Below are 20,563 nucleotides of genomic sequence, written 5' to 3' on the forward strand. Positions count from 1 at the left end.
TGATTAAGATAATGTAATAATATAAGAAGACTCTTCAGATGTTTCAATATTAAAAAGTTGCAGATTTATTCAGTCCTCCTAACATTCACCTCTTCAGGACACACAATTAATTCATAAACTGCAGGTATTTTGGATCACTCAGCCTCATCTTCTGTTATTTAGCCACGTACCAGTCTATTGATGACAGACAACTTTTATTTTAAAGCATTAGCCACGTGAAATATTTATTCTAGGGGTCAGGGCAGAGAAAAGAAGGTGGGAGGAGAAGGAATGAGCTTAAGCCACATTGCCAAGTGATGCAAGGAACAGATGCCTCGAAAGCACTTAAAAATACCTCCCAGCTCTCCAGTATCCAGTGTTCATTTAGAGGTGTTTGAAACAGCTATGAAGGCAAAGAAAAATGAGTATGAACAAAGTATAATTGAAAGAGTATCTGCCCAAACTTGCCTGAAATAAAAATTAAAAGATGGATTGTGTTATTTTCATAGATGTTAAATCAAATGCCAAAGGTGGTATTTGAAATGTCAACATTAACTTTTCTTGATATGTCTTGTTATGTTAGCAAGCTTTACGCTTGCATTTCCCATTGGATGCTAAGACGGATACTTCAGTCCTAAAGCCATTTAACAGCAAGATAGGGATGAAGACACACATAGAGCCTCTTTTTCGAGGTGGGAAAGGGGTAGAAAAGATATACTTAAGATTCTTATTTGGGGACATTATTTCAAGTTTGGGGAACACTGACTTGAAGTTTTACAGTGCACATAATTCAAGATGAGCTAGATTAGCAAAAACATACTATATAAATGGCCTGACTTAACCTGGCTCACAACTCTGCAGACATCTGGGGCATGGTCAAACCCAACCCTCAGGGACGCATTTTGCTTGGAGCCCAAACAGTGCAGCCTAGCTGAAAGAACTCCAAAATGCAAATAATGAGGTAAAACAATCAGGTTGCACTCGATCAAAATCTACCCATGACATTTGCAGTTTGAAGGATATGAAAACAGCACCTGGGGTGAGGATTACTCTGCCATTCTTGGATGTATATGCCATGGGAAAGAACAGAAAGAAAATTAAGGCACAATTACGGCTGCAGTAGAAGAGCAGGAGGTTTGGCTCAAAACATGTCGTTCTATATACTGTATAAACTTTTTCATGCTCCTACTTCCAACTTTTTAACAAACCTGCAAGTTACAAATCTTTTCATCTCTTCAAACAGCTATGCAAAACTTATGGTATAATTACGGTACAATTCTACAAGCAATCAAAGCTTTTTGTCTTGTAACTTGGGTGGGATCAAGCCAATTCCAAAATGATCACTGAAATACTATTACAGCTGCCCTGACTAAGAAGAACAAACAAAACAATACCTACATGGGACAGGAAAGGCAGTAGGGAAAAGTACAAAAGTTTAAAAGTTCTAGTCTTCTAAGTGCATGTTTCATCTCCTTGTGCCTGTCAATTCATCTTTAGGGATAACCTTTCCAAAAATTAAATGGGTATACTTTTCTGAGTGACAAAAACATGAAGACTTTATTATTCAAACAAGTCCTCAACTCTGAAGACAAAGAAACTTAACACAGTACAGTTCTGCTCCTTGGCTCCATGGCTAAACTAAAAGGTGACAAGAATGGCTGATCACTTGCTACTAACACTAACAAGGAAAAACAAGATGTAAAAAAATTATTTTGACTGAGAATGAAATCAGAACGTGCTCTCTACGTTAAGCTACTACTTTAAAGCTTATTCCAGAATTTCCAGAGAACAGCCAAGTGCTGCAAAGTTAATCAAAACAAGATGTCTCTGAGCAGTTGAGTACTGCAAGAGATCCTCCAGTTTTCAGCAGCAGGACCACCCAGAAATTTCTTTTAAGATGCAAGCCTAACAGCTGGGAAACCAAGCTTAGGCAAGTTAAGCCATTTCTTCTCCTGTGTAACATTATCCGCCCCCCCCCAAGGACCGCTGCACATAAATACACCCTCATTCAAATACAGCTGTACACTTAAATTTTGCGTTTTCTAATCTCGTCTAGAATCCCAGAGACATTTTGGCAAGCATGATTATTAGATACAATTAAAAGCTCAACTGTGATACTTCTTCGTTAATTGCAAACAGCACTATGAATGTGAAGTGTACCTATGTTTGCAGAGAGTTGAAGTATTTTTGCATATTTAAAAAATACTCCATATTTGATAGTTGCTGAAAAGAAGAGAAACTGGTGAAAAAAGCTACAGTAAGAATGCATCAAGACCTTTTTTTAAAAAAACAGAATAATCACTTACAGTAATAGTTATATTTTATTTTCTCTTTTAGTTTCAATGTGCAGTATTTTCAGCATTTATTTTTTTAAAACTTAAACATACATCTAAAATTATATGCTTTCCTCTTCCTTTGAGTACAATTGCTTTTGGGGTTGGGGCTCCAAGCTTTTGCTCATCACTGCCCTCAAACTATACAAGACAACAGCACAGGGTGCCATTACCTTATCCTTCGTTGATCCAACTTGATGGTATGCACACACAGACTGATGGGAATGATAAGCTCACACGAAATGCACATGACAAAAAGCAGCGCATGCTTCACAAATTCTCTGCAGCATTTATACCCAGTTAACTTGAATACAGCTAGAACTTGACATACGATAGAAGCTCTCCTGGGTATATGACTGTGGAATTCTCGAGATTTTCAATGGGTACTTTAAGGTCACATGCACAAAGAGTTCACCTGAAATCTCAATATTATGTAAAATTAGCATATTGGACTTCCCCAAAATTTTGCTATATTGCTTACTCTAGTTCTTACAGCAGCTTGCTTTCATTTTAAAATAATTAAACTACCTAAAAACTACCAAAGTACTTTGCTCTCTTATAACTTTCACCAATTGTATCCTTATAGCCAAAATAGTTTTAAAAGTACAAGAACAAAGCACCTATCATTGTCACTTAGTTGATTTCTATCTTTAGTAGAAAGTTTAGTTGGGATTGTATATGGAAACAGTTTGCTTTACGCAATGAATATACTTGAATCAGTTCCCCTTCTTCTCTCACCCCATCCCTTTCAACTACCAAGTAAGTTCCCAAATGACCAAATTTAATTAAACTGCTTATTGCTATACTTATTGCTTGTTATACCCTAAAATTTCTTTAACTGAGGAAGCATAAATGCTTAGCCGTGACAGCTCCACAAAATCTTAAGACAAATCAGGTCTGCTGCTCTTGGAGAACTGTCCTTGTAGTGTTTTTCACACAACCTCCTTATCTGCTATATAAAGTTAACAGCCATTTAAAAAGGAGAATGGCGAGACAGAATGCTCTTAGGGCAAATCTACTAACTATCAACAAATTACTTTTAACCCCAAAAGTTCCACTTGTTACCCACTTCATTTGATTTAAATCTGTTCATCCATTACTCAGTGCTTTAGGAATGCTGCTGGTGGTTAAGAAACAAGCAATGTCTTGGTGCTGAGAAAGCATTCCTACCAAAGCAAAAGTAATACACAATCATTTACAGATGCTTTAGGCAAGAAATGACATCTGAGTATACACTTCAGAGAATATTTAAATAAACTCACATTCAATCTCAACTGGCATAGAGTGTAAATAGTAAAGGAAATACTTTGAAACCTGCAAATATGAACTGGTTTACAATGAGTTGTAGTTTCTAACTCCTCACTCTTGCACTCCGTGCAAGGGAGGGGGCACGCTGAAAGGAAATGAAATCAAACTTTATTTAATGGGCTAGTGGCTAGCTGGCCCAAAAACTGCTTTTAAAAAGTTGGCTAGCATACAGTGTTCTTAAAGGACAGCCATGTTACAGATTTAGTAAAGTAGGTTCTTTGACAACCCAATTGTAAATAAAGTTTTAAACATTAATCTGTCTTAAGTATGCTCCCAATCATACCATGCCTCTAATCTTGTAAGGTCGTAATGAAGCCAGTTCCACGGCAAAGCACATAAAAGAAACTGTTTGTTTTGGTTAGCCAGGACACCAAATGTAAGTCTTAAGCCCAAACACATTTCTACCCTGTTCTCAACAAAAAACTGAACAGTCTGATTTTCAGAATTAGCTTTCTGACTACAGCAAGTTAAAAACATTCCGTGACATAAAAATTTTGCCTTAAGTCAAGCTCAAGGGACAAGTAATTTTTTTTTTTTTGTTGTTTGCTTTAAATCCAATATTGGAATTTCTTGGTGGGCATTGTTTTGCTGTTACTGTACTCATTGCATACCTCTTGGCTCTTGTCACTAGAAGCAGGCAGGAGTGGTTTTAAATATGATTTCACTCCAAAAGAAGTAAGAGTAGGGAGAGTGTGTCTAGGAAGTAGACAGGCAAATGTGCTGCAGGTGAAATGTTAGATTTGAAGCACTACTGGTATATGTTTCCACACTAGGAAGACCCTTAAGTTACATTCCCTTCAGGTCACTGAGAATTTCCTAAGAGGAGGTGACCTTCTTTAGACACTTAGGACAGGTTTCAGGAGGTATGCTACGACAAATCTCCAAGAGGTTAAAACAGAGTTATTACTACTAGTGAATCTCTGTGAGGTTAGAACCGACTGCATCAGCTCTAAAGCTTGACTTGAAATGAGTAATGCAAATACTTGCTTCAAGGCCAGCAATAGGCATTTGAGGAAAGGCAGTCTGCGACATCTGATGTTTTTCATCCAGCCATGCTGACTGCTTAATTCAAAGCATTCCATCACTGGTTGGAAAGATTCTGTGGCAAGTCCCAAATTGGTTTGGAAAGTTTCTTAATGGGTCTAGCTCCCGTTATCCCAAGGTAAAATAACCAGGTATTCTGTGTTAATCACGAGGAGCTTAAAATGATGAAGAATTTAACAGTTTGTAACACAACATATACTGTTACATGGTGAGAATATGACTAACCTGATGCTTGAAAAATATATTAAAATCTATTTTAAATTTTGGAAAATAGCTTACAAAAATATCTTCACTTAAACTATATATCATACAAAAACTGACTGGTGTGTGGGTTTACAGTACAAAACGATTATTGGTGGTTACAAAAGGGAAAAGTGATCTATACTACCCTTAATGAAAACACAGGGCATTATATCTCACTGCCTTGAATTAGTCTCTTATTAGAATTAAGATAATTTCCAATATAACTCAAAAAACCTTTCAAACAGTATCTATTTTATTAAACCTTTTCCTGAACTCCTGTTCAGTTTCTTTTAAAAATCACCACAGTGCTGTGGCCCAAGAAAGAAGAGTAACCCAACTAAGGGCAGAAATAATTGCTCTAGATAGCAAGATCTGTAGAGAGCTAAATACAGCAACATCTACAGTTGTTTCTACTGCCCATACTATCAGTTTCTTCTATCAGTTCCTAAAAGGAAGTGACACCAGTGGACAATTCCTTTGTAATCAATTTATGGGCAGAAGCAACAATTTTTGGTCTAGATTGGAATTAGTTTAAATACATGGGTTTAATAAATACAAATATACACATCTGTATACATTAAATGTTGTCACATGTGTATAATTTCAACATATACATTATATACAGAAATACATACAGTACATGCTCCTCCTGACAACACTATCTCATTTTTCCAAGTGTCACCAAAAGGTGTGATAAGAAAATGAAGACAGGTTAAACATAAGATGCGACTGAGAACCAAGGTATCATTTCTCTATAACTAAAGAATTATAAGAAATACAACTAAAGACAAACGCTGCGCTAGATTTCCCCATGTAATGCTTAGGAATCAATGGGTTTCCCTGGGAAGTGAGTAAAAGCTAAATCTGGCCCTGTGTAGTGTCCTGAATTCCATCAATATTTGTACTGTGTTTGTGTCTAAAGCATTATGTATACAACAGGTAATAAAAGAGGTTGTGTAATCTAACACTTTAGCCAGTCCCAAAGTAGACCACAGCAGCCTTCTGATTCTTAACTGCTAGCATAGATTTGTTTACATGAGAGTGGTTTGAATCTAGATGACTCCATGGTCTCAGTTAGGAAAGGTCAAATGGTTATTCACTACTGCGGAGCTTGCACCATTTTGTCTCTCAAAATGCTTTGCAGCATCTAAGAGCAGTTTCTTAAGTATACAAAAGGCTGATTCAGAGTAACTAGTCCTCTCTCTTACCATTATGTCTTGAAATAAAGGAATTCAAAACAAGCTACAGTAAAGCAGATCACAAGAATGCCTTCCTTAGTACAGTCTCTCAAGACAAATTAATCAACATATTCCAGTTTTAAAGCACTTTAAGAAAAAGGGTGATGCAAAACAAGATGTAATCTGTACATTAAGATGGATTTCCAAAAGGAACATGAATTCAAGCACAAGGGAAAAAAAAAAAAAAATGAAGACAATACAGATGTTGACATTCAGTAGCGTGGCTTCTGTTCATCTCAAATTACAGCACAGCTCATGCACCACACATCTTACAATTTTACATACTGTACATGATATAGAAATATTTAAGTTAAATTTATTTTACTGATATACTGTACTCAACTCTTAAATCCTGAGAAGAAAAAAGAAAAATGTGTGGTTACGTATGTGCACTACGTCTCCGATATCACCAACACATACACCACAGGATATCAGAAAGTCCAGAGAGAGGAATTACATGCTGGAAGTGTAAATCATGAAAGCCATTTTTTCTCTTTTCCTTGTTTGAGAGAGACATTAGGAAACAATTTCTATTCTGTACTACACAACAGTATATACAGGTACATAAAACTATGAAGTTTTCTAATGACTGCAGCTTGCAGTAACAGTCTTTCTATCTGTTTCTTGCCAGCTGCACCACACCGGCTTCAGCTGAACATCAGGAAGAAGAGTAATACCAGGTACCTTGCATGTAGTACTTGCTTGTATTTTACAGTGTGTCTCAGGTTAATCCCAAACACCACTTGAAAAACACTGACATATTTCTTTCCACTCACAGGTGTGTGGTGTCAACAACAAGGACTACACTAGACTTTTCTGGTGATTTCCAGTGCTGCAGAGCACTTGTCCATGCACTCTGGAAGTAAAACCGACAGGTCCATATTTATCACAAATGCAACCCCAGATACTTTCTTGATCTTGCATTCCCCGTAATTCATATCAGATTCCAACACTAGTCATGCAGTTCCATTACACATCAGGATGCTCAACATGCTGTGACCTTGTGGACATTTTGCAAACAACTTAGTAAGCGATGATACGGGGTTCCAGGAGATGCTACCACCTCAAACACTGACTGAAAGGCCCTCCGATCTAATTCTTCATCTATCTGATGTCGGTAGAAATCTATGGCCACCAAACAGAAGATGTTAACATCCACTTGCTCTGATTTTCCCATTCTGCTGATAATATGTGGAAGACTGAAACATGAGTTAAGGTCATAATATGACAGAAGTTTCTTATCTTTTGGTATAGCAGTTTAAACACTGTTCCCCGATAAAATGGTGTATTTCTGAGTTCACCAACAACGTTAAAGTGTAAAATACTGTTATGTAGCAATTAAACTGCTACTACAGAAATCCTATTTCTTCATTAACGTCATGCAATTTCTTGTCCCCAGAAATTATTTTTAATCTAGCAGTAGTTTTGTTTATCCACTGGAGCAAACAGTGCAACCAGCACCACAGTCACAACTGCTGATAGCCAGCGAGCACTGCTGAGATTAAGAGTCATTAGGAAGTTTTAAACATGACATATGGCCACTTTTTGCCTGGTCATGAATGCAACAGTTATTTTTCTGTTTGATTGTTAGGGGGGCTTTGTTTGTTTGTTTTTAAATAAACCCAGCACTAATACCACCTATGTCTTTTGGCTGTTCCAACTTATTTGGCTGATGTTGTTCCATTGCCACAGCTCACTATTACTACAGTACACCTACAGGGACACACTTGCAAAATACAGTTTGTATGTAGAGGAAAGATTTTCCTTAATTTGAGGTTTTAGGTGTTTTGCTTTTTTAAAAATATATTTTATCTTTCAGAATGAATATAGAGCAAAGCTTTTAAAGGCCACTGCAAGAGCTATCTGTGAAGGATTCCTTAAAAGCTTCATAAGTAAGGACTTTCCCAATCATCCTAAATAGTCACAAGCAACAGATCTTAAAACAGTAGATTTGGATAACTTCATTCTCATAACCTGTTCAGAAGTTCTTTTTTTTTCCCCTCAAACCTGAGGCTCAATAGCACAAAATGATATACACCACTACTAACCTGCCTTTTTTTGGGTGTTGAACTTGTATTCTTATCGTTCAAACCTATCAATGTGCTTTACAGAATCACTGTATTTACCCAGAAATGGCACACATTCAGACTTTTTAGGATACATTGCTGAAATCCATTGACTGGTGGAAGCACTAACAAAAAAACAGGAAAGACTCCACATTGCCATTGCCACAGGTGTTCTTTGTGTGAAATTAGAGAGAGACAGCATCACCCAGTCACGGACCATGGAAGACTGTCCAGTGCTATGTAGTGTCTGGAATACCTGCAAAAATATTTTACATAGAATTAAAGACATGGTAGATGAACATGGGAAAGAGTTTAGTTTCTCTCGTTAAGGTTCTCTTCAGCTACAAAGCTCTGAAGTTCGCAAACCACATTCTAAGAGACAGCTCTGAGTCTAAAGAATTAATGAACACAATGCCTAGGCAAAGAGATTCTGCAAAAGAGTCAGCCAGGATCCCACTGGACTTAAGATATCTGTGCCAAACTGAAGTACAGAGAAATATATGCACTCCTAAGTGATGCATGAGTCTAGTAAGTAGGCGCTGAAGAGCAAAATACCCAGAAGCCCAACTGAGTCTAGAGGGGCTTGACTGTAGAGTTCACACGGCCAGGTGACCCAGGCTGGCTTCGTGAGATCTAAAGTCTGAGCACCAGGATCACAACTATTAATTTTCTATTTATTTTCCCATTATCAGTGATTTAACTGTATTGCTGTGAGCTTTGTCTTCTGGGTGACATGGTGATTCTAGCCCTCCATGTGGGCCAGAAGACAAAGCTCATAGCAATACAGTGCAATCACTGCAACTGATTAGTTAGATCTAACAAAATTGGTATTTGCCCCTCCGACTGAGCTGTCAAGTTATTTAGAAATCTTCTGAAACATTGAAGAAATAAATATAAACACTACCTTATACACTACTGTTGCCATGAATTGTGGGTAAGGCTGCTGATTGGATAAAAATTCTCCAATAACTTTATTCATTACGTCTTGTGGGGGGAAAAAATCATCAAGGAACTGTGGAAGGATCCGAGCCACTACTCTAGCTTCAAAAGGAAATCCCTTCCTGATCCTGAAAATAAGAAAAAAGAATGTATTTTATGACTGAATTCCAGTAAGTATCTCATTCCTTTCCAGTTTAACTGGCAATAGAAGGAACATTTTACTTTCATCTCTACATAGACAAAGAAGTCTCCAACACTGAGCAATCATGTACTTTTACTCTAACAGTCTACCCAAAGAGGTCTATCAAAGCTATCAGAAGTTATTACAGGTGTCATGTCCTCCCCTCCCTCCCCTTTTTTTAAAATAATCAACAATTTTGAAGCTCTGGAATTGCATCAGAGACAAGATTTAATAATAGGAATGCTGAAAAAACCCAAACAAGAATAAAAATGACAGGGAGATCGCTACTAGTAGTTATCAAAGACCATTTGTAAGAAGAACACTCATTTCCATTCATAACATCTTTGCATTTCGTATTCAAGACCAGGATGACCAATATATTGAGCAGGAAAACCAAGCTGCACTGCACTATAAAGAGAGGAGAAGATACTCCGACTTAAAAGACTATTTTACTTGAATAACACTGACTGTAAAAATCTTCCTAATAAAGCCTGCATCTGTTGATGTGTCAAGATCAAGTTACCATCGTGATTATTTTCTTCAATCAAGATTATTCCCTGCAAAAGTTATTTTCTGCTTGCAGTATTCGTGTTTGTTTTGCTAACTTTGTTTTGCACTCCTCAGAGTGGTATTTCAAATGCACTCAAGCACTGTCTAGTTCTGTTCTCGCTGAGTACAGTAGTGAAACCTTCATCCAGTTTTATGGAAAAACCACTGAACACTTTAAAAAATGTAAACCATTATACCACAAACTACTATGCAAAATCTAACATGCTATGCTCACTTAAGACAGCTTAGGATTGTCAGATCAAAACAAGAGTTTTGAAGTGTTTCCATTAAATGAGTTCCATGCGAATACAGAAGTTTTACTATACCCTTCCACTGCAATTACTTAACAGCCTTGGAAAGAGCAACAGTTGGGTGGGGGAAGGGGAAAAAGGTTTTAAACTCTTAGGCTGGTTTGAAAGATTATTTCCCCTAAATTGGATTTATATCCTTGATTATGCAGAAGACATCCTGAAAAGCACTTAAGAGTTTGACCTGAAGGGAGATGGAAATACATTTATAAAGTATTATGGTTTGTGCAACATACAGTATCAGTTAGGACATGTCTGCTTTCCATTTACATTCCTGTACTTTTGCGCTGCCTTCAGCAATTCCATCAGTGTTACTGTGTATATTAGAAGTATCAACTTTAAGCAATGATAAGAAGAGAAACATCATCAATTAACTATTAGAACTGTCAAATACAGAAGTGATCACAGAGTGCCAAACCAAATTATTTCCCTCCCAGTGCCTTGTTATGTATGTTTTATCCTCTTACCTATCAAAAAGGACAGATACTCGTTCCATAGCTACGATCACAGATTCACTGTCGGGAGCAGTAGGATTTGCATCTGTGGTACGACTGGGGCTGATTTTTTCCTTTCCTAAACCAAAATAATTTGTTGCAAGTTTACTGTGAATGCTAGATTAAGACTTTATCATCTTTGGTAAAAAAAATGAGGAAAATCAGCACTGGTAGTAAGGTAGTCTCTAAACATATCCAAAATACAAAAAAAGTAAATACCTGTATACATGCAAGTCAGCATTAATCCAAGTGCTGCCATTGCTCTGTGGGGGCTCTGCACATTCACTCTGTCAACACTCAGTTTAACCAGTGATTCACTATCCAGCCTAGAAAGTTGCTCTGAAAGAAGAAGTCGTTCTAATCCCCTCAGGACACAGTGATAAATAACGGATGGTGTTGATTCATCACTTCCAGACACCATGACTCCACACATCTGAAAAAGAAAAAATGCCAACTACCTGTTTTTGAGGTGTATTTAAGGTCATCTTCTAGCACCATACCCCTGCAGCTAATATGGGCGTGCATCAGGTATTAAGAAAAACTAATGAAATTAAACCCAAAAGCATACCTATGCCACAGTAAGCTATCTTTAACACTTAACTTGATATATGTTGATCCCAGGTTACATGACCACCTGCAACTGGAGGCATTACAACATACCTGTATAATTCCTGCAGAGAATTCAGGCCCTACATCAAGTGGGTAATTCTCAATCAAATAGAAAGCAGCTGCACACATGACCAAGATGTGCTGTTGGTTATGGATATTCACACAACTGTAAATAAAAACACTACTGGTCACTCACATTGAAGTTGTCTAGGTCACAAACAGAGACAATATAAACAATTCTAAAAGACACTAAGTATTTTTTTCACATGAAATTTATTCAGCTTTTAAAATCACACCAAGTATCACCAAGATGCAATAGCAGAACACTGGTTATCATAGAAATCCAGTGCAACACAAGTAATTTTTCAGCAATATAATTACAAGCTATCATTGCCTGACCTGTTTAGGAGAAATATTTTTTTTTACTGATCCTGCAAGTCTTATTTCAGAGTATGCCTTCTGACAGACAGGTAAATTTTAGGGAACACAATTTACCAGAGAGACAAAAGTCTGAGCTGTGAAACAGTATCTAACCCTCAAACAGCCTTTCGCTTCTGTAAATCAAACCTAAATTTGGCTGATATTTTCAATGAAAATGCCAAAACCTGCTTGATACAATAGCCTGCTCTAAAATATACTGACAACAGCAAACCATAGAGAGCCCTTTCGTTCACACCCAAGCAGGCAACAGTTTGAGATGGGGTGGAAAGAGGGTAAAGTCTTACTGTGCGACTCCTCTCAAATTGGAGAGCAGATACTCGCTGATAATGGGAATGAGCTGCTTCGCTGTCTCATCAAGCAAGTCACACTCAAGGATATAAAGAATCCCATGCAGAGCTCCAATCCGACTTGGCATATGGGTGCTTCTTAGGGTTGATTCCAGGAGTCGACTTACAGGTTCAGCCACAGCTTTATCCTAATACATCCAATGAGAGTATTCATTAGAAGTCAATACTGCTTCAATACTAATGACTCCTGTAATTTGGAAATACTTGGAACAAATTAAAAGAGCAGAAAATATGGCATGAACCAGAGCCTGGCTTAAATCTGATTTGAATCAAATGCCACAAGATTATATTAATCAGATAAGAAGTGACTTGTGAATTAACTAGTAAATTGATGCTACATTGTTTTACCTGTAAAAAGTTATCTCATGATTTAAAGCCAAGGAAAACCAAGATAAACATTAGTTCAGTAAATAATACGTGCTATTAAGAATCCTCTACGTATAGGACTTGGATGGTTGGAATTTTCTGGTCTTCCAGCTAACCACAAAGGAAGCTTCTGTCTGAAACTGACTGGTAGATGCCTGTAGTCTGCATCCAAATGAACAGTCTGCCACCCACTCAACTCGTAGTACAGCGTTCCATTCATTTGTTCTACAAGATCACTGGCACTCAGAGCTACACATATTTCTCTCTACAACTCCCATGATGTGGACAAGGGGATCAAGTGCACCCTCAGTAAATTTGCAGGCGACACCATGTGGGGTGGAGTGCTGATCTGCTTGAGGGCAGAAAGGCTCTACAGAGGGATCTGGACAGGTTGGATCAATGGGCTGAGGCCAGCTGTATGAGATTCAACAAGGGCAAATGTCAGGTCCTACACTTGGGTCACAACAACCCCACACAATGCTAAAGGCCTGGGGAAGAGTAGTTGGAAAGCTGCCTGGTGGAAAAGGACCCCAGGGTGTTGGTCATCATCTGGATGAATATGAGCCAGTGTGCCCAAGTGGCCAAGGCAGCCAATAGCCTCCTGGCTTGTGTCAGAAAGTGTGGCCAGCAGGACTGGGGAAGTGGTCGCCCCCTGTACTCGGCACTGGTGAGGCCGCACCTCAAACACTGTGTTCAGCTTTGGGCCCCTCACTACAAGAAAGACATTGAGGTGCTGGAGCGTGTTCAAAGAAGGGCAACAAAGCTGTTGATGGGTCTGGAGCACAAGTTCTATCATGAGTGGCTGAGGGAACTGGGGTTGTTTAGCCTGGAGAAAAGAAGGCTGAGGGGAGACCTTATCACTCTCTACAACTACCTGAAAGAAGTTGTAGCAAGGTGGGTGTCAGTCTCTTTTCTCAAGGAACAAGTGAGAGGGTGAGAGGAAATGGCCTCAAGTTGTGCTGGAAGAGGCTGCCTAGAGAAGTGGTTGAGTCACCATCCCTGGAGGTATTTAAAAGATGTGTAGATGCAATGCTTCGGAACATAGTTTAGTGGTGAACTTGGCAGGGTTAGGTTAATGGTTGGACTCAATGATCTTAAGGGTCTTTTCCAACCTAAATGATTCTATGACACTATCTTTAGTCTTCAAACATCAAGCTGGTATCAGATATTTCACTCCCGGTTATCAAAGTAGTGCAACCTGCTGGAATTTGCAAAATTTATTCTGAGCTGTTAGATTTGAAAAGTCATTTTCTTACAATCTATTTTAAATATTTAGTAGAAATTATTTGCTTTACCTTGTCCCTGTATTAATGAAATGTCTAAGATACAGGCCAGTTTTACAGTGTGTGCTCTCTAGTTGCTCTTTTTAAGAAGATTTTCTACATAACTGAGCATGGGACAACAAGCAACTCTTGATGGAAGTGACTTTTTTTTTCCCCTCCCACTAACGTGTTATATTCAGCTGTTTGCTTGTGAAAAGATGTTACTAGTTCACTGAGTGGGAAATTACAGCCTAGTCAGAACAAGCTGATGTCTAGAACTCCTTCTGCATGCTTAGCATCATTTTCACAGCATTTCCTTGCACAGTTGGTGCTACAATAGCTACTGGAAGCCCTACCCCAAAAGTCTTTCAAAACTTTTCTTATCACTATTACCCATATAGTTTTATATTGGTCTTGTAGAGAGTTTCTAGAAGTGCTAACTTATTCCAAAAGAATTTGTAATTTTTTTTTTCCTAAATAATCCCACTCTGAAATGTATATTGGAAAATACTACTGCTCTCTGGTCTACACATTTAAAGACAGCAACACATTTCTTAAATGACTTGCATTAATAATGTTCTTTCCCTAAGTGCAGAACAATGCAATGGAGGGAAGAGTGAAGGAAAGAAAAAGGATGCCTGACTATCAAGCCACGTATTCATCACATGTGCTGTCCCAGACTCATGGGATTACAGACATTCACCTGTAACACAGATCTAGCAACAGCTCTTCCACAGCCCTCATTTCTGTCCTGAAATGTAACAAATGAGTCCAGGGCATGGATAGCACCCAAGTGAATAAGATAAACCAAAAAGCATGTTAAATTAAGCTCAAACCTCAAGAAAAAACCCCAAACCAAACAACCTTTATGTCTGAATATGGGGCAACTGAAGATAATGCTTGCAGCCTCTGAAAGCCCAGAATACATATCATATTACTTCTTATAACCATACAGATCAGCTACAGGATTTTCACAGAGACAAACCACTCTTACCAAGTACATCAGATTCTGCAGCAGAAGCTAAGGGTGAATTAACTTAGACACTCAGGAATTTGCAGTAAACTTCCATGAGAATTTCTTACCATTCCAAGAACAGCAGCAGCTTTACAAGTGGCTGGTATCAAATACTGTACAAGAATCTCATCTTCTGATGGATGCACCTTTCGCAATTCTGTCAATGTCGTATACATCATCTCAAACTGATTCCTTTCTGTAAATAAGTCTGATACTGCCAGAAGCTGTACACAAATTAAAATTGAATATAAAAAAGCCCATGAGCAGACAGCCAAAAATTGACTCTCTCTTCTGTTATAACTGTCAGCAAAAGATTCCTCTATAGATTTACTGAATGTGTAAACATTAACTCAAGTGCCTGAAATAACTATTGTTGTCCAGAATTAATTTCAACATCCATCTCAGAAAACAATTACTTCTAAATGGTCCTTTTTTCCAAAAAGTTTACTAAATCAAATTCACTATAGTAAGTACTTCTGGAAAATGAATAAACATTGCCATTTACAGTGTACTAAAACACCTCAAAACATACAATACATACTCTCTTGCAAGGATAGTTTAATTTAAAGTCTTTTATGATAGTGAATAATGGCCATCAAGTCACATTCCACACCCATGTTCTTTAGTTTTGCTTCTACACTTCAACAGCCAGTTTAATCCTCTAATACATCATTGTTCCATCTTTGTTTTCTTACAAAGAGACAGGATAAGCAAGATCCTGAAAGCTACTTTTAGCAAACAGTCAAGTAAAATACCAACTATCATTAATAATAAAGTGTTTTTAATGTAGCAGTAGAATATGCAATCCAGATGGTTATATAGTGTAAATCAGTATAATGTTATAGTTGCTCAAGTTATATTTCTGTACTGCCCGCATAACAGTACTGCCAAGAAAAATCAGTGTTTTCCATATATTAAAAGATGCTTTACAAATGCTGCTTAGCTCTGAATATTTGTTAACATATACTCAATGATGACTCAGAATAATAGTTTAGACTTACTGATCGCACCACTTCACTAATCAAAATGACCGGTGTTCTCTTGCTAGGGTTTGATGGTAAGATCCACTGACTATACAGTTCAAGCAAGAACTGAGAACAGGAATGTATATCTACACCAGCCCGGTGTTTCCTGCAAGGCACAATAAGCAAGTGTTAAAATGGCTAGTCTTAACCACTGTAAAATTCTTGATTTGAAATAATGCAGTTATTTACCAGCGTCCAATTTATTGAACTCAACATGAAGAGATAAAAGCTTATGGCTAAGTCCAAGGAGAGACAAGAAAAAGTCAGTCACCTGGTATTAATAGGAGAGGTTGGTGGTGAGGAAGGAGCAGGTATGTCATTTTCATCTTCTTCATCCTCACCCCACTCTTCTTCTCTCAATGGAGTGATATTATTTCCTAACCATATGGAGTGTATAGATACCTTGTAACACACACACACACACCACACGAAAGAAAAGCACATTTAACACCCTCATAGTCAGATTAGAAAAATCTTACAAACCCAGTACATTATTAATTTAAATGACAAGCAAGACACAGCCTCAAATAACATTCACATGAACTGCACATCACTTAATTTTTTTTTTTTAACCTTTTTCAGCATTTTAGTTTAACTCACTTTAGACTGTATGGCACAGCAGAAACAGTGGCACCATGTGCTTAAGTACAGCAATACAGATGATGCTGAAAGCAGCGTCTGGCTAGTCTCTACGCATACGCTAACAATGTATCATCCCAAAGTCAACATAACAGATATAAAATCTAAAGCAAAGTATAAATATTTACAATTCATATCAAACCAGAAACTAATTCAAGAGGAACTGCAATGACTGCAGTTCAATAGAAAACACATTGCTAACTCTTCTCAAACCACAACTCATTATATCTGATTGCAATATAACCTTTCTTCTGAAACCAGACAACACTAAGATTAAGTCCTTAGACTCAGGGTAGATAAACTATTATCTACAAAGAAGAATATTTAATTATTCCTTAAATTTTCTTTAAAAAATTAAATTTTCAGATCAATAAGACCTGCTGATGGCATTTCATAAATGATCTTTTTGAAGATTCCAAAACAACATCAGCACTTCTTGTGTTTCAATACAGCTGTTACTTTTTCCTCTGAAGTTACTTATCTTACATAGCTCAAGACTTCTTAGACAAAAAGTCACCCTTACATAGAATTCTTTTTCACATTAAGTGAACACACACACACATTTATTTATTTTTCAAGCAGAATGTCTAATGACTAGTATTGTTCTACAGTTAATAGTTTTAGTAAATAACACAAGGGTCTGAAAACCTTCAAATACGGAATATTCAAGCAATTAAGAATCTCAAGAGAACACACAGATGCCTCGAGACAGACAAGTGATTTATTCTTCCCTATGCAAAAGATTACTCAAGAAAATAAATGTAATCTGAGTATTTACGGTTTTTTTTACTAATACATATTATTGAAATAGTGAAACAAATATTACAATTAAAACTTCTATGTGACTTCATGTAAGGACTAAATTTTCAAGAAGATAATTAACTGGATAAGGACTTTTAATTCACTGTATGTAGTGCTAATTTTCCAACTAACACCATCCAGTGAAATCTATGTCCCTCCACTGGGTCTATTTAAAATTAAAACAGCATTGCTTATTTTATGTCCAGTGATTTTTCATTTCCCAAGGACGACTGCAAGCATGCAATAGCAAATTAAAATCCAATAAAGTGGAAGCTAACACTACAATGGCTCTTTAACATACAAGGCTGAAATGTACAACTGAATAGCTGGCTCATGGGTAGACCTCACATGCCCAAGCAAAAGTTCCACAAGAGGTGGGACAGCTGGCTGAGATAAGTCACCCAGTAATGATCTACCCTGCAACACTCACAGCTTTTCGTTTACATTTGAAGTTAAGCAATGTCTCTTAATGGCATTTTTAAACTGAAAGAAATGAAATAAGAGCCAAGTTCAAATGTAAGGTTTTAACAAACCTGTCCCAGTTTATAATCCATGTCTCCTATTTCTCGTTCAGTATTGATCTGCAGCAAGAGTTTTTCATGGCTGATAAGAGCACCTTAAGAAAACAGAAGACAAGTTTTTAAAACGAGCATAACAAAGCAGATGTGAAAATGGCTTCATTTCCTGCAAACTGCATTTCAAATAAATTCCAAGAGTGTATTTTCTATTTTTTAAATGTAAAAGAACTTCATCCTCCCCTTCCCTCCACACAAAGGCACTTACCTGTAGTAGCAGGAGAAAGTGATGGAACAGGGTCCCAAGCTTGGTATAAGTGATGAGTAGCAATATTATCTCTCTTCGATACCATCGCTTGGATTTCCTGTTCAACAATTCCCCTGATAACACTTAGTTTTCTCCCAAACCTGAAAGCCCAAAAGAAATCAATTTAAACAGATTTCCCCTTTAACGTTTTTGTACAACTCTGACCAGCTTACTCTACAATGTTATGGGTCTATGCTTATTTTCATTATCAGGGATGCTAAAACTGAGACGTGTTGAGAAATAAATTCCGCACACCGTCTACTAGATTCTAATAAGATATTGTCTTTTTCAGATACCGTCTTTTAACTCACCAGGTTTGTGATGCCAAGTCCCTGTAACTTCTATGTGAACAGATCCATCTGTATCTGCTCTTGCTTAGAAAATACAGCCTATATATATGTTTGCTACAGCTAGATTAAGCAAATTAATTTTGTATTAATCACAAATATAACTTTTATGCATTTTAGAACAAGTGAAAAAATACCTTGTGTCCAGAGCTTTTAAAGCTTTGTTGCGGGGCTGCTGTTCCAAACAGCTAACTGCTGGATTGCCTGCAACAGGTATTGTCATTGCACTCAGCACCAAGGAAGTTATGGCTTGTACTGCAAGAACATTAATTTGGGTCCTCTCTGTATCTTCCTGTAAAATGAACTTATTGTAATTTGAATTGTAAAAAAAAAAAACCAAACTGAAAGCCCTGAATATCAGTTTGTCACCTTCCACTAAATTATCATTAATAAGCCTGATGTATCTAGACTTCTTTGCATTCAGAAATCATTATATAAGCAATGCACACAAAGCACTGAGTGTAGCAGCAATACATCCATCTCATCAGCCATTCTGCATGCGTCCTCTCTTATCCCAATAGCATTAAACCCTCAAGATGTCCATTTCAGAACTTCCAAAGTGTTTAGTTTCTTTGTTTGCATCTACCCAGTAGTCACTTGTTGAAACAAAGCCTTAAATAAGACCAAATCTGACTTGGAAACTCTTCAGAGGATCCATGTTAATGGCTTTTTACTAACTGCCTGTTTAGGAACAAAACTCAACCTCATAATGAATTTTCAGCAGCATTTTTCTGGGCACCATTATCCAAATGAATCCAATGTTTCTTCTCAACCAATACGCTACACATTCAGTATTTAGCATCACTGTAAGTGTGAGAAAACTATAACACAACTTTCTTAAAATATTTGTTTAAATCAATCTATTATTCACACTTAAGCCACTACCATTTTCCCCCAACAGAAGTATTTGGAACTATACACATTGCATCAAGTACTTCACCACTGTAAATCTTCACCACCATAACAGTCTGTTTCTTTGCCTTTAAAAAAAAATTCTTAAAATAACCTTCTGACACCGTGGGTTGTAACTCATCCTCCCTGTGTTGATGGTAGCAAGAACCTTCACAATACATTTAACATTTTTTTTCTCAGAATTGTTTATCATCAGTACTTTGACTAAATCAGGTTTTCTTACAAACTGAAATTAAAACAGCACAAATACTAGCAGATTCTGAAGTGGCAGGATGCTTCTCAGGCTTTCCCTTTCATTGTGTGGATTCTGATTCCCTTCTGAAAGTACCAGACCACCAGAGAGTCCAAACCTTTCTAGAACATGTAAGGTGGTAACAAATTTTCAACTTTTTTAAAAAAAGAATATTGTATATTTATTCCAAAAAATATTAATATTCTGAATTTTGTAGCAGTGCTTAAAATGTTTTCAATTTTGAACACATCAGTTTTCCTCTGAAAGCAAAGGAGGAGTATTACTCCTGTTCTGAAAATAAATGCTCTCTATGTGACAAATAAGGAACTGCCAATAGCTAGGTTGCCTTAAATCTGATCCAACATGGCCATTACATAGAAAACAGTTTCGTCAAAAATTCTGCAGGCTGCACGTGTCCAAGTCAGTCTAACAGAAAATGCAAACCCAGAGAAGAGGGGTGATGATGCCCTACTGCTTTTTGGAGTCTGACACCTAGGAAGCAAGGGAAACAAACTCCTTTGCTACCCATGATTTGTAGGCATCTACCCTCTGAATTCTTCAAAATGCTTTAGGCTCTGCACCTTCCATCAGGACTGTTCGCAATTTGGGAGTGAACACTGTATGAGTCTAGGAAAAAAAAGATTTTCAGGTCAAAGAGCTAGAACCTAGTAAAATCAGTTCAGTAGCAGGTTAAGACGTCCGAAGAGGTGAAGTCTCTTTCATGACATCTAAGTTCATGTGCATCTTTGTTTTTGGTATAGGTAAGTTTCTTCAACTCTGATCCCTAAATGCCCTCCACTGAGTTCTGAACACTTACCCGAGGCATCTAAGTTAGAAGCCTAGATATCCAATATACAGTCTACAACTAGGAGGGAGAGACATGCGCATGTATCTCTAAGTCAATTAATTTCTAGTCAAGAGTCTTCCAAAAAAATCTTACCAAAGAAACTCCCCTTGAAGTTTGATTATTAGATAGCACAGGTAATTGCACTAATACATACTAGTTACAGTTAACTAGTACATTTCCTAAAGGCACAGTTCTCTCACACATTGTTTCTCTCGA

At 37.3% G+C, this 20,563-nt stretch overlaps 1 protein-coding gene across 2 annotated transcripts in view; it reads right to left on the reverse strand.

Moving 5' to 3' along the window:
- Window positions 1-3,153: 3,153 nt before the first annotated feature.
- Window positions 3,154-20,563, reverse strand: part of HTT (huntingtin) — an 85,738-nt gene continuing 68,328 nt past the window's right edge. For both annotated transcript variants that reach the window (XM_042807664.1, XM_032987320.2), the window contains 13 exons: window positions 18,494-18,648; window positions 17,971-18,110; window positions 17,721-17,803; window positions 16,019-16,149; window positions 15,724-15,853; window positions 14,791-14,946; window positions 12,017-12,207; window positions 11,343-11,457; window positions 10,902-11,115; window positions 10,656-10,761; window positions 9,116-9,278; window positions 8,307-8,467; window positions 3,154-7,344 (listed from right to left, as the gene is read on the reverse strand). In XM_042807664.1, the coding sequence (XP_042663598.1) occupies window positions 7,131-7,344; window positions 8,307-8,467; window positions 9,116-9,278; window positions 10,656-10,761; window positions 10,902-11,115; window positions 11,343-11,457; window positions 12,017-12,207; window positions 14,791-14,946; window positions 15,724-15,853; window positions 16,019-16,149; window positions 17,721-17,803; window positions 17,971-18,110; window positions 18,494-18,648 (1,959 nt within the window). In that variant the 3' untranslated portion in view covers window positions 3,154-7,130. The remainder of the gene's footprint in view (window positions 7,345-8,306; window positions 8,468-9,115; window positions 9,279-10,655; window positions 10,762-10,901; window positions 11,116-11,342; window positions 11,458-12,016; window positions 12,208-14,790; window positions 14,947-15,723; window positions 15,854-16,018; window positions 16,150-17,720; window positions 17,804-17,970; window positions 18,111-18,493; window positions 18,649-20,563) is intronic.

The sequence above is a fragment of the Tyto alba genome, unplaced genomic scaffold (assembly GCF_018691265.1).
Source record: "Tyto alba isolate M040663 unplaced genomic scaffold, T.alba_DEE_v4.0 Super-Scaffold_6, whole genome shotgun sequence".
Classification (NCBI taxonomy): domain Eukaryota; kingdom Metazoa; phylum Chordata; class Aves; order Strigiformes; family Tytonidae; genus Tyto; species Tyto alba.